At 43.2% G+C, this 13,860-nt stretch overlaps 1 protein-coding gene across 3 annotated transcripts in view; it reads left to right on the top strand.

Moving 5' to 3' along the window:
• lrrtm4l1 (leucine rich repeat transmembrane neuronal 4 like 1) overlaps window positions 1-13,860 on the top strand; it is a 55,598-nt gene that overhangs the window by 20,836 nt on the left and 20,902 nt on the right. For 2 of the 3 annotated variants that reach the window (XM_031277579.2, XM_035991666.1), the window contains one exon: window positions 2,035-3,665. In XM_031277579.2, the coding sequence (XP_031133439.1) occupies window positions 2,035-3,665 (1,631 nt within the window). Of the gene's footprint in view, window positions 1-2,034; window positions 3,732-13,860 lie in introns of all 3 variants that reach the window. The other variant, XR_004895054.1, reaches the window with a different exon arrangement.

Raw genomic sequence — 13,860 nt, 5'->3', positions numbered from 1 at the left:
ATATCGATATTATATCAATATAGATATACAAGGCTAGATATCTTCTTACTTTGTGGATATAGTATTATCGTGATATGACACAAGTGTTGTCTTTTCCTGGTTTTAAAGGCTGCGTTACAGTAAAGTGATGTCATTTTCTGAACTTACCAGACTTAATAGCTGTTTTATTATTTGCCTTTACCAACCTAGTCATTGTAGCCACATTATTGGTGATTATTTATCAAAACGCTCATTGTGTTCGTATTTTGTGAAAGCACCAATAGTCAACCCTACAATATCGCCACAATATTGACATCGATGTTGATTTTTTCCATATCGCCCAGCTCTAATTGTAGGACTACATATAAAAAGGGGCCAGAAGTCCCAGGCTTTTCACACAATATGGATATTAGTCTATAGCCACGACGTTCCACTTCCGGAATTGCTCCGGTGCCGCAGGAAATTCTGCCGGATGCATGTCTTTTCGCCAATGTCCGTTTTCTTCCGCTTCCTTTGTGTTGGAATTTTAAACTCTGGTCGATTTATGAGGACTGTGGTTAACTGCTCCTCAGATCTCTGCAGGGTAAATCCAGACAGCTAGCTAGACTATCTGTCCAGTCTGAGTTTTCTCTCGCACGACTAAAACAACTTTTGAACGTACACGTTCCACAAAAACAAGTTCCTCCCGAGGCTATTTTGCAGCAGCTCTGTGTGGAACTTAGCGCCGCCCATGATGAGTGTGATTGGTTTAAAGAAATGCCAATAAACCAGAGCACGTTTTTCTCCCATCCTGGAATTCTATGTGGACTGGCCAGACCCTCCTCCGCAGCGTGGCAAAGCAAGACTATATAGATATTAACACCCTCAAGCAGACCCTGTAATTTGTCAGTCGTTGCATTTACATGGATTGTAAAGGTTAAGGTTGCCATTGATCCAGATGACAAGATATTTATATTTATAGACTCGCTCAATACGGTTTCCATCAAGAGTAACAAATAAAAATCAAGACAGAACAAGTCTAGAGTGGAGGGTCATGGAACCCTTCAACCCTTTATATTTCAGAAAATTTGGTGGAATAATCTATGTCAAGGTCCTGGCATCTTGACCCCTAATGGATTCTGAGACTCTGGCACTACCATTACCTCAGTCTCCTTCTATATTAAACACAGATATTCCAGTGGATGGAGGATTATGAAAACCTCTTAAAGTGGGGAAAAATGTGGATGGAGTGCTGACAACTCTTCAGGGAAAGTAAGAAATGTCAGAGCATGTCTCACTGTGAAGTAGAAAAGATCCCAAATGTTTCTTTGATAAGTAAAAAATGTACCTTTTCAAAATCAATAGGGGGTCGATGGGGTCTTGCAAATGGTGACGCATTTTCAAAGCTGAATGTGGAGGGCTTGTGCTCCTCCTGAGAAATAGTACTTTCATATGATCCTCTGAAAGTCTTTAACTCCTTAGAGTTCTTGGTTGTTTTAGCCTGTTGTTTTTAGTCTCTTGGTTTCTTAACTCTAAACAGATGTTTACAATGTTTGTCCAGATGTACATCATCCTTGAGAAGTCTGTGTTTTGCAGTGCAGTTTTGCAGAAACCAACACTGTGATCTGTTATCATAGGAAAACTAAAAAGTGTGGTACGAAAGTATAGTGTAGATTGTGATTCTTGGTATAGCTCCTTTAACAATAAGTACCAGTATTGAAAGAACCAGAAAACAAGTCTTACACTGCGGCCATTATTCCATTTTCATTACTACACAAGTAATTTTTCAAAAGTCAGTATTTTCTTTCATGATGTTCTTCTGAAGATCATTCCTTTATTTAAATCACCTGAGAGTTTTCTAATTTAGTTTTTTCGATTTATATGCTTCTGGTACTATTTAACAAAGAACTAAATGATTTCTCACATGGTAAATCTGTTTGAAAGTTGTGAATCCCTTTTGGTCACAGAGGATACAGAATTTTTGATTTGTCGTGGCTTATTTGCATATAACATCAATGTGACTTCACCAAAATCCTTAAAATTCCTTTCTTCTCTCTGTCTTATATTCTCTTATAGGTCCAATGCTGTGTGATGGACGACTGACACACCTTCTCTTTCCTCTCCTCCTCCTCTTGCGAGCTCCCCTGCTGTTCAGCTTTAATGAGCGTACCTGTCCCAATAGCTGCCGATGTGAGGGGAAGACGGTCCATTGTGATTCAGCTGGCTTCTTAGATGTCCCAGAAAACATCTCTGTAGGCTGCCAAGGCCTCTCCCTGCGCTACAATGAACTGCACACCCTGCTGCCATATCAATTTGCTCACCTCAGCCAGCTTCTTTGGATATACTTGGACCATAATCAGATTTCAGCTGTCGACAGTCGAGCATTCCAGGGGGTCCGCAGGCTTAAAGAGCTGATACTAAGCTCCAACAGGATCACATCCCTGCACAATTCAACATTCCATGGAATTCCCAATCTTCGCAGTCTGGACTTGTCCTACAACAAATTGGAAATCCTGCAACCTGGTCAATTTCATGGCTTACGGAAACTGCAAAACCTACACCTACGCTCAAATGGGCTGTCCAACATCCCAATTCGAGCATTCCTGGAGTGCCGCAGTTTGGAGTTTCTGGATTTGGGCTACAATCGAATCAAGGCTCTTACCCGTACCACCTTTTTAGGGCTACAGAAGCTGATGGAGTTGCATCTGGAGCACAACCAGTTCTCACGGATCAACTTTTTTCTGTTTCCACGCTTGGCCAACCTGAGATCACTCTATCTGCAGTGGAACCGCATTAAGGTGGTCAACCAGGGCCTTCCGTGGACTTGGTATACACTGCAGAAACTTGATCTGTCTGGAAATGAAATCCAGACCCTGGACCCAGCTGTGTTCCACTGCTTGCCCAACCTTCAAGTCCTCAACCTGGAATCCAACAAACTGTCCAATGTGTCTCAAGAGGCGGTGTCAGCATGGATCTCATTGACCTCCATCAGCCTCGCTGGGAACATGTGGGATTGTGGAACTGGCATATGCCCACTTGTGGCTTGGTTGAGGAATTTTCGGGGAACTAAAGACACCACTATGATATGCAGCAGCCCAAAGTATCTCCAGGGAGAAAAAATAATGGAAGCCACAAGGAACCATGGTATTTGTGAGGAAACTGATTACGTTCTGACTGAAACACCCTCACCAATGTCAGAGCTCATTTCTGAAGCTACCGGGGAACCAACCTTTGCCCCTACTAGTGGCTCTCCACCTATGCCACCAGCCAGCACCTTTGGTCCTGTCCCACCATTCAGACCTCGACCGATTGCTCATCCTACCTTTCCAGGGCAAATGAGCAAAGACCCAAGAGACTCAGTTGCTAGCACTCGACCCACTCTCATACCACCCCCAGAGTTGGAACACATGACTCTGCACAAAGTGGTGGTAGGCAGCGTGGCACTCTTCTTCACCATGTCCCTAATCTTGACAATTATCTATGTGTTGTGGCGGCGCTATCCAGGTGCAACCAGGTTGCTGCAGCAGCGATCAATGGTGGGGCGGAGGCGTCGCACAAAGAGTCCGGAGCCAGAGCAGAACCTGAGCTCCCAGCTCCAAGAGTATTACATGAGCTACAACCCTGCTGCCACGCCAGAGGCATTGGAGGTGCTAGGAAATGGCACTGGTTCCTGCACATGCACAATATCTGGCTCCAGGGAGTGTGAGGTATGATTCATCGCATCAGCCAAACAATAGAAACTCAAAATCAAAATACAAAGGCTCAACAGAGAGGTAAATCCTTTATCAAGTATGCCCTGTAAAAAGACACTGTTGAATCACAGTTAAGCATCCTTTACCCTTCGTTCATAACACGCTTGACTTCAAATGTAAGATGTCTCCAATTATTTAGGTTTTACTTTTAAAACCTTAAATTGGAAAATAGAAAATTTTAAACTAATCTGGTCCAAAGAAAAAACAGTAGTCTCTTTCAGAGGACTAAAGTATAGTAATAATGCAGTACTGAATTTCTTTGTTTTCTAAGGCTAATTGAGTGTGGCTTTATTCATCTTTATAATAGTTGTTATCTAAATGTTTATTTTAAAGCTACACTTTTGCATACAGTATGTTCTTCATGGTATGCCGACATTGAGGGACCATGAATAATTGGACACTGTCTAACTATTTTGCAGACACCACATCAGCATGGCATGGCTCAATCATGTTTTAATTTATTTGGCGTGTGTGTTTGCACTGCGTGTGTGTGTGTGATTTGTTGTTTTGCTATGACATGGCAAAGTGAGGGAAGTAGCTTGAGAGGCCTTTATTGCAACTGAAAAGTGAAATGTGTGAACTTGTTCATTACAAGGTTGAACATCTATTATAGGTACTAAGTTATGTGTACGGTAACTGCCCTTTATGTTAACCAGAGTGTCTCTGGAACAGGGCACACCTCCACAACTGTTTGGGGAGATTTATGGTAATCTGCACAGAGGCGAGGCACTGGGGTAATCCCAAAGCTTATGATATAGCTTAAATGTGGTTCCGTCTGCTCTGATAAGGAGTATATTTATAAACCAGGCTAATTACAATCACTCACCTGAAAACTGACAGAAGAACTGCAGGGGTTGTCTTGTTTGATCTCAGGAAGCATGCTTTGGGTGCACACCTATGACAGATTCACTAAGGGTCCTACAGAGTTTATTTTAAAGATGATTTTTTTTTTTTTGCCTTTATTTGATAGGACAGCGGAAGACAGGAAAGGGGGGAGAGAGAGAGGGGGCAACATGCAGCAAAGGGCAGCGGACTCGAACCCGGGCCACTGCCGTAAGGACTGAGCCTTAGTATAGGGCACACGCTCAAGCAGGTGAGCAACCAGGGCATCCCGATCATACATAGTTTAGTACATTCTGTTTACCTGTTGGTTGAAGAAAGTGAAGGGGGTTAGCCACGGAGCTACCGGCAGCTTCAACAAAAGCACAGGCTAAAAAATAAAGGATTTATTCGGCATACTCGATTACGAACAGCACAGGATATGTGCTTTCTGTGGGATCCGTCAGCATTACTGCAAATAAATATAAACCAAGTCAACCAAATCAGCCCACTCTGTATAAATTACAGATCATTGGATTATGACAATAGAGCAGTTCCATCTTTTATCTTCTTACATTGACTGTAAAATTGTTCTCAAGCTCCTACGTGCAGTTACAGCAATTTATTTATTAAATCTTTCCACACACACACTGTGTTCAGAAGGAAAGCTTGACAGTTACAATAATGTAAGTTTACTTACATGATAAGCCTGATCGTGCTGTATTAGAATTTTATGTAGTATATAAGCAATTTTAAAAAGGCAATGGCAAAGCACAAAACAGTATTGTGAGATCAAATTGATTTCTGGGTGTCATGATCCACAACTGAAAGATGTTTTATTCTGCCTCGCTGAGATGTTTGTGCTAGCAGTCTGTATGCATATGTTTTTTAAGGCAGCAGCTAAGAAAGCAATCAGAGACTGGCAGTGCATCTCACTTTCCTTAAATTGCATCCCCGGCTCCTCCACTTGCCTCCCTTCCTCGCGTCGTAGTCCCTCCCACCGAGGAAGCACGGGAGGAGAGAGGAAACGAGCATATGTGTTTTAGAGGGATGACCCGTCCTTTCCTCTGAAGCATCAGATGAATTCATCAGCTGTATGGGCGGAGTTAGCAACGGCTTTCAGCTGCACGGCTTCCGTGAAGGCTGCTCTCATGTATCCTTGCCTATAGCTCCTCGATGATCCCTTCTCAATGCTCGGTCCTCGGGGTAGAAATAAGGGATTTAAGACGGCCTTCACCGGGGAGGGACAGAACACCTTCCAGTTCAGCCGAGGACCGAGGAGCTATCAAATAAGAGACATGAGATGCAGCCTGGGACTGTCTTTAAGTTGCTCACTTTAAGTGTAGGAGCCCTTCAGAGGCACAGTCCATCGTGCGAAACCAATGTTAAATCTTTTAGGATGCTATTCATGCAGAAAGCTTTGACTCCTTTCATACATTTAGAAATTCCACTTATTCAATTTCAAATGTGACTAATGTCTCCATGGCAGAGCAGAGAGGTTTTGATTTCTTCCCCAAAATGTTTGCTGAGAAAATTTTTATTTTGTACCACGACATTAGTCACAGCTTGATTTAGCCAACTCCACTGTCATCCAGAAACTATTAAAAACACGTAATAACAATGTGGTTTTATAAACACAGAACCAGGTCTCTGAGCATGCTCAGTCACATCTGCCCAATACTGAGCTTCTCTTCAGAAATCCAAAATGCTGTTGCAGAGTTTTCTCAGGTTAAACAAATCTGACAGTGTGCATGAAAAAAGAACCCAAATCTCTGTGTACATTGCTTGATATGTGACCTCGCCAGAGATTGCTAATCCTGCTTTAACACCAAACATTGACGTTTGTGCGGAGTAATTCCATTATATTCAGTGTTTGATTTTCTGCCAGGTTTTGCAAAGTTCAGTTATGTTTATTTTTGACATTCAGGCATCGATAGGAGAAGTTCTTACAGGAGAAGAATGTTTGAGAACTTAATTTTGTTTTCTAATTCTGTTGAGACTGGTAAAAAATCTCAAGGGTGACAGAAAATTGATATTGTGAATATTTACATTGATAATTGATCCGTAGTTCCAAATACAGATATGTTCCAAACCTGCCATTTATGTATAATCTATTTGAAGCTGCTGCCATGCTCTATGCTAAATATAATATAGTATGTCATAAACAAATTCACATTATGGCATACCCATTTATTTTGGGACCAGAAAAGGTTTGAGAGACTCAGGCTTAGGCGGTGGTATGTACAGCCCTGCGCCTGCTGTTAGTCATACATCTGGCACCAATATGCAGCTTGACTGCACTTTGCCACAAAACAAAAGCGGTGTTCTGATTCTCTTTTCAAGCGCTGCAAGTATTTCTGTAGCAATCAGCGTCTCTCTCTCTATGTAACCATAATCCAAATCTCATCATCTCAAAAACAATCTCTCCTTTTCAACATCACTGACAGGTTTCTACGGTAGTTTGTTGCAGGCGGGGGTTCTACACTGTTGCTTATTTCAGGCGTTTAATAATTGAGAAGCTGTCGAAGCTTGGTTTAGTTTGATGAAAGAGTCATATTGTTGGCCGGCAAAGCTAGTTGTGCCTTTCATTATGGGTCTGTACAGCGGCAGCAGTCTCTGTGGATGGCAATGTGAAAGAACAAAAGGGAACACAACACATTTACCCTGCTGTGATTAGGATTCAGTGAGGTATCATCAAGACCAGCATAAAATGGTGTCAGAGCCCAGCAGGAACAGTACACTGTCTCTTACTTTGCGGCTGCTAACCTAACCTAACCTAAAACCTCACGCAAACCCAGGCATGTGTTATTATTTACTCTGGCTGATTGGACTTCTGCTCAAGTTGAAGTTGGATGCAGCTATGCTGGGAGTTTGTTGAGATCACCAAAATCAATTCACTAATGCCACATTCACATCATATTGTACATATTGTAAATGTGTGCAGTTGAATGGAAAATACAGTTTGTGTCGCCTTGAGTAGGAGTTATTGGGAATATCTGACAGCTACAATATGTCGTATTGGAGAAAAGAACTACAGAAGTGTGATCAAACTGGTACCAAAATGACTGCTCTGGCAAATCCAACACTAACATGAATACAATCAGCTAATTTAAAGGTAGACTATACTGTTTATATTTGGTAGGGCTGAATACTTTTCAAATTGCCAGAACTGCAATTTAAATTGTAACTTCCATAACTAATAGTGCCTTAACAAGTCTGGGTGAGAGAAAAAAAGGTGATTAAAATAAGACTTAAAATTCTTGTCATCTACAATTCTAAATCAAGTCATAGATTCCAAAGTTAGCATAGTTTATCTTCAAAGAAAGCCAGTGTTTGGGCACATTTTGGATTTAAGAGCTTGATGAGTAGCTTTGCTAGATGAAAGTACATCATCACCCAGAGACTAATGTTAAACAGTGGATCATTAAACTCCAGCACTAAGAAACGAGGCAGCCAATCATCACACATCGCACCACTTGTCAAAATTCAGCCAACCAACAAAGAAAATAATTAATTTTGACAGACCTGCATCAATACATGATGGATTTCCCTGAAACTAGCCTTGCAGCACAGAGGGTATTCTTCACTCAGGTTTGTGTCCAGGGAGTGGCCTGGGGGGCATGGGCAAACCCACCCCAGGTTCCACCCCATTATCTTGAACTACTGTATGATTGGCTATCTTCCCAGTCAGAGGCAGGATTTATTTATTCAAATGTTTCATGGATTAAAAGTATGGAAGCTTTATATTACATTTGCATGGTGCCACTATTGTGTTATGTGTGGTAGGTCTATTTATTTTAAGTAACTTTAATCACAGGTATGTAAGAAACTCTAGAATATTGTAATGTTAGTAAGAGACCTGCAGGGCCACCGGCGATCATCGGTATCATATGATAGACTATCTAAGGCATCCATTGGTACCAACCATGTGGTGCTAGCTTAATGGAAAAGGGTAAAGGCTATATCACTCTCCAAAGTTAGGCAACATTTTGCAAGGGAAAAACTGACATGACCATTTTCAAAGGGGTCCCTTGACCTCTCGCCTCGTCCATAAGTCTCCCCTTTACAGAAATGCCCACTTTGTGCTAATCTCACCATGTTTTTGGCAAAAAGCACATGCAGTATAAATGTGCTATTTTCACCAATTTTTAAAATGATGTATTTGAATATTTCTGCATACTGGAGTCCCTAAACACACTTGTTGCATAAATTGGGTAAGACTGGAAGGCTGAGACTCTTGTGGATTCAATGAGCCCAGTTGTATAAATGTGTGGTGATGTTAGTCCCCATAGTAGGTATTTTATTGTAGTGCAGGCAAAGCAAGTGAAAATACACGTGGGGGATCCTTGTTTAGGAGCTTTAAAATACACCAAATACACAATTAGTGGTACACTATATAATGGTTGCAAAATAAACATTAGCTGACACTATTCTATAGTCCAATACTCAATTTTTTATAAAATGACTGGTTACTAGTTTGAGGTTCACTGTGTTTTTCCCTTTTTCAAGCAAATAGTCTTCACAAACTGTAGATTCTTCTTTCATTATCTGATAAAACACAGTAGGATGTGCTTTCGAACTGATAAACTAGGTTAGTAGATAAAAAAAAGAATTGTGTTGTTTTCAGACAGAAATCTCCCTTAGAAAGTCATGGCTGCATTGGGAGTTGTGGGGAAAAGTTCGCAGTTACTGGATATTTATTTATTTATTTATTTATTTATTTAACAGGGACAATGGTCATTAATCAACAGCAAAGCAACTGTAAATGAGCCAGTTTGCCAGTGCATAAAACATACTGAGTTAACGCACACTGGGCAGACTCGGTGAGATGCTTATTCCGCTTCTCTGTGATGAGGCGGATGGAAGAAACCCTCAAGGTAAGAAATTCTCTGCCGAAAATAGTTTGTTTTGACCTTCGGCATGAATGAGGGATTTGGCTGTAAAGTAGCCACGCTCCCGTTCTCTGTAATAGAAAAGCAGGACGGTGAGACCGCCAGCGCGCGTAAGTCACTCACTCTCCTAGCTGACGTCAAGGCTTTGAGGAGCGCTGTTGTCAGGAACAACATTCTGAGAGAGATTTGTGCCAGATTTTCAAAAGGGGAACTCCGAGCCCAGAGCACTGGGATTAAATCCCATTAAGGTGCTAGAGAACGCACAGCAGGTTTCTGTCGTCTGATCCCCTTCAACAAACGCTTCACTGAGGGATGCGCAAAACCCCATCTCTCTCCACAGTCTTTGTGGCAAGGTCGAAAAAGCCGCAGCATACGCTTTAAAAACTTAAAAAAAAAAAAATTATCCAGCAGTGTCTGAGGGTAGGTTAACACGAGAGGCAGAGGACGCAAAGTGGTGTCCGAGCCTTTCTCCACACACCAGTGCTGGAAAGCGGACCACCGTCAAGCTTAACACACTGAATGAATAAGACCACTAGTCATTCTGTGACTTAAGATCCGTGTATTCACATACAGCATATTGGCTCACACATTGGGCTCTGCTGTTACAGATCAACATACCAGATTTAACCACAGAGCCTAAGTAGCGCAACAAGACACCCTAACCTGTCCAAGCGCTCCCTTTCAGCGGCCAGGCCAACAGCCGATGGCTTATCACTGCGGGGTGGGAGATCGCACAGTCCAGCTGTGACAGTGTATCCCTGTGCCATATGGCAGCTGTCATGATGTCCCCCCCGAGTTGGGAACCATGGCCATGACCTGCCACTGACGCCACTGTTTGCGAGTCGGCTCAGGGGTGGATTGGACCAGGTAGGTGCTGCCCACAGGGCTTTATGGGCGCGGGGATACCGCCGCGGGGGAGGAGGGCGGTATGGTGGAGCTGGAGCCGGGGCTTGGGGAGGCGCAGCCACAGCCTGCGGGGCGCCGTCTCCTCGAGCTGACCTCTTGGTGCCGCTGTTGTGGCTGAGGCGCCGCTCTCCAGGAGGTGTGTTTCCGCATCCCCTCCACTACCTATAGCTCGTGTTGTCCAAACAACCCACCAGGGGCAATGGGACCGTCCAAGAGCACACGTCTGCTATTGGCTGGGAGTTATGACCTGTGCAGGCAGATGTTCCACTGTGACATGTGCAGCCAGATGTCGATATACACACATAGGTGCGCACGGTCAGTGAAGCGGGCATGGACCTGATCCCGGGTAGATGGCGGTGTGGGCTTCCGTCGACCGAAATAAGTGGCCTCCAGAAGCAGGATGGAGGCCAGGCTCTGGTGGAGGGAACGCAGGGAACTCCGTTTCCGTGTCGCCTTGGACCCTGGTGAACGGTGCATAGCAGGACACTGGCACCGTCTATCTCCCAGGTTTCAGTTTCACACAGGTCAAGAACAAAAACCTTAGCGGTGAGCAGGGAGCCCGCCTTATGCGGAGGAGAAAGCCCCTGATGCGGTGCTCCCCTTCAGGGACGGAGACAGCCGCAGTGGCGGGGCTCCGTAATCCTCTTCTGTTTCGAGCTCCAGTTCTCCCAATGGGGAGGAGGGAGAGCCGGTGCTGGCTAGAGAACCATTTCTGGGGGGATCCAAGTCAGCAGACTCTTGCCCGCCAAAGAGATCCCCTTCCCGGGATGTCTGGGTGGTATCCTTACCTTACCTGACTGTCTGCCAGGCTGCCATCGTCTACTGCTGGCAGCTGTTGGGGTGCCAGCCCAGGGAACGGGGGCCAAGGCACGCCTCGCAGCTCGGGTGGTGATCTGGCGTCAGGATGTAGCTGGTCCGTCAATCGGTACACAGGCGGACACCGCTGTTCTTTGAAGTCTTCAAACTGCTTGTCACTGAAGAAAAATAGGGAGCAGATCTCTGGTCTCACAGCTGTAATATCCAGTAACTGCGGACGTAAGAGAAACCCGTGCAGGGCACAAGGGCGCAAAAGAAATCTTCACAACTGCACATGCGCAAGGGATAAACACAATAGCAACAGCTCTTAGAGGGCGAAGCCTATACGAAATAGAACTGCAAAATACATGATTTGTAACTGTCCTCCAGAATGGCACATACAGTAAAAGCTATCGGCAGGATGATGTTGGAAGATTTTCTGATGCCGAGGATGAATCAGTGAATTATCAGAGACGATGATGAGAGATGATGCCATATAAGATCTTCATTTCGTTAACAAAGATCTGAGTTCAAGTCTGCAGACAAAAACTAAAACTTAGTGCGCAGTGCAACAACATTATAAACTGTAAAGAATGCTAAAACACACATCATCCCCCTCCTCCCAGCCTACAGCTGTTGGAAATTGTATCATTTAAGGACAAAAAACAGTTCTGGAAATAGGTTTTTGCTCTCGTCTCATATCCTGTTATTGCATTCTTCTATGGTATGACTTATTTGGAAAAACTTTTTCAATATGATACACAGTATTAGATTTCCTGGCAATATACTGGTTAGATGATTGAAATTGAACTACAGCAAGTACAACTGTAAAAGGACTAGTAAATGGATGGAAACACTTTCATGGCATAAACCATCACTAAAACAGCCTAAGAAATCGGCACTAGGTAACTTTTTTCTGTCTCTCATAAGAAACAATAACAAGCTCACACTAGGCAGTTCACAGTTTATCTCTGGTCTTTTCCTCACGCAGTCCCTGCCTCTTAGAGATACTGAGTCTGTACAGCCCCCCCTCAGACAGCTTTAAAGAGAGAAGGATGTCACACAGCCAGCCACAGTGCTCACTTTGCATATCCCCTGGCTAATTTGCCCTCCAGTTGCGTTCCACTTGATCGGCGTTCCCCCAGAAAGCATTTAGAAGAACACTTTCATTTTATGCTGCCTTTCCCCTTTACCTCATCAGTTTTAAGGAACCATTAAGAGCTTAAGTGCAAGCAGGCGTGTGCCACGAGAGAGATCTCAATGAATATACAGTAGGTCTAATATTCCAGATTTCAGTTGTCATTTGCTTTCCCTTCCAGGCACAGAAACAGCAGCTTTTAATGTGTGCATCATGAAATCCTCTCTGGCCTTAAATTATTAAATTCATCATTTCTGCGATCAAGCAACATGGAGTTTTAAAAGATTTAATTATTAAGAGGTTTTTATAGTTAATAGAAAGCTTTATGTTTCGGTTCAACGCAGCATCTAAACTCTCATTATTTTACACTCCAGTGGGAGCGAGATCATGCTGCTCTTAATAAATGAACAGCTATAATGGAAACTGGGGGCTAATGAGGGCAAGATGTATGTTTTTCTCTGCTTGGCTCAAGTGTTTTTCTGGTTGACAAAACAGAGAAACGCTGATAAACACCTTTTTTTTTCATCATCATTTGGAAATGAGGATGGTAAAAAAAAAAAAACTGTTCGTACAACAATGCTGGCAAACCTCTTGGTGAGAAGCACTTCCACTTATCCAGTGCAACAACCTCTTAAATATCTCACAGGGACAATTTCATGCCCTCTTCCCTCGATTGCTGGGTCACCCTCAAAAGAACTTCTCCCTGCAGAGGCTGTACTGGATGATGATGCATGTACTGAAATGTTGTAAACGTGGCTCTTTACCCCAGGCGCTCTTCCCTATTGCACATGCAGAAATACAGTCACATGTACTCAACGCAAACCCCAATGAACCGTGTATTATTAGCTGCATCTGGAGCTTGGCCCTACAGCAAAGACAAATATGGATCCTCTGTTTTACTGGCTATCACAACAAAAACATAGAGAGAGAAGATTCTACAGCAGATCTTTGAAAGTGTGTGTATGCATGTGTGTTTGTGCCTTAGATCGAAGAAAGGGGCGAAGAGCTCAGTGGCACCTTATATAAAAAGATCCACCCCCTCAATTGCCCTTAATTGAATTTTATAATGTCTTACCCCCCTACACACACCTTTTTCCTCTTGCCACAGGCTTTGGCAGCCCCTGCGTGCTTTATCCTTCGATAACAGTAGCATCAACCCACCCACCTTCACTTGTTCTGTCAAAACCCCACAAATGTCTCATTCTGCCACGGTCTTTATAACTGCTAAGCTGGCACGAATACATAACCGAATGATAAGTGGATAGCAGTCTCATGGCAGTACTACACTGCAGTGTTGAGTGTAATTAAAGTCAACAACACTCCTGCATACGTACACACGCACACACAGTATCTTTACAAAGTGCAATCCTGCAACTTTTCACATAGGATGTAGTAAATGTGTAAAATAGCGCACAAACAATTTATTGATTAACTGATGAGTTCATCACACACAAAATTTATCGTAAATACATACACATGCCATGTGTATGTTGAAAGAATTATCAGTTGCTGTTATCGGTCCTCCTGTCTAGACTGTCAAGGGATAGATAATAAATCAGCAACTGATAAATATAGCTTTAACCATCTCACAACCCCTCAG

This window comes from Sander lucioperca, chromosome 14 (genome assembly GCF_008315115.2).
Source record: "Sander lucioperca isolate FBNREF2018 chromosome 14, SLUC_FBN_1.2, whole genome shotgun sequence".
Taxonomy (NCBI): Eukaryota; Metazoa; Chordata; class Actinopteri; order Perciformes; family Percidae; genus Sander; species Sander lucioperca.
This window is presented reverse-complemented; position numbering and strand designations above follow the sequence as displayed.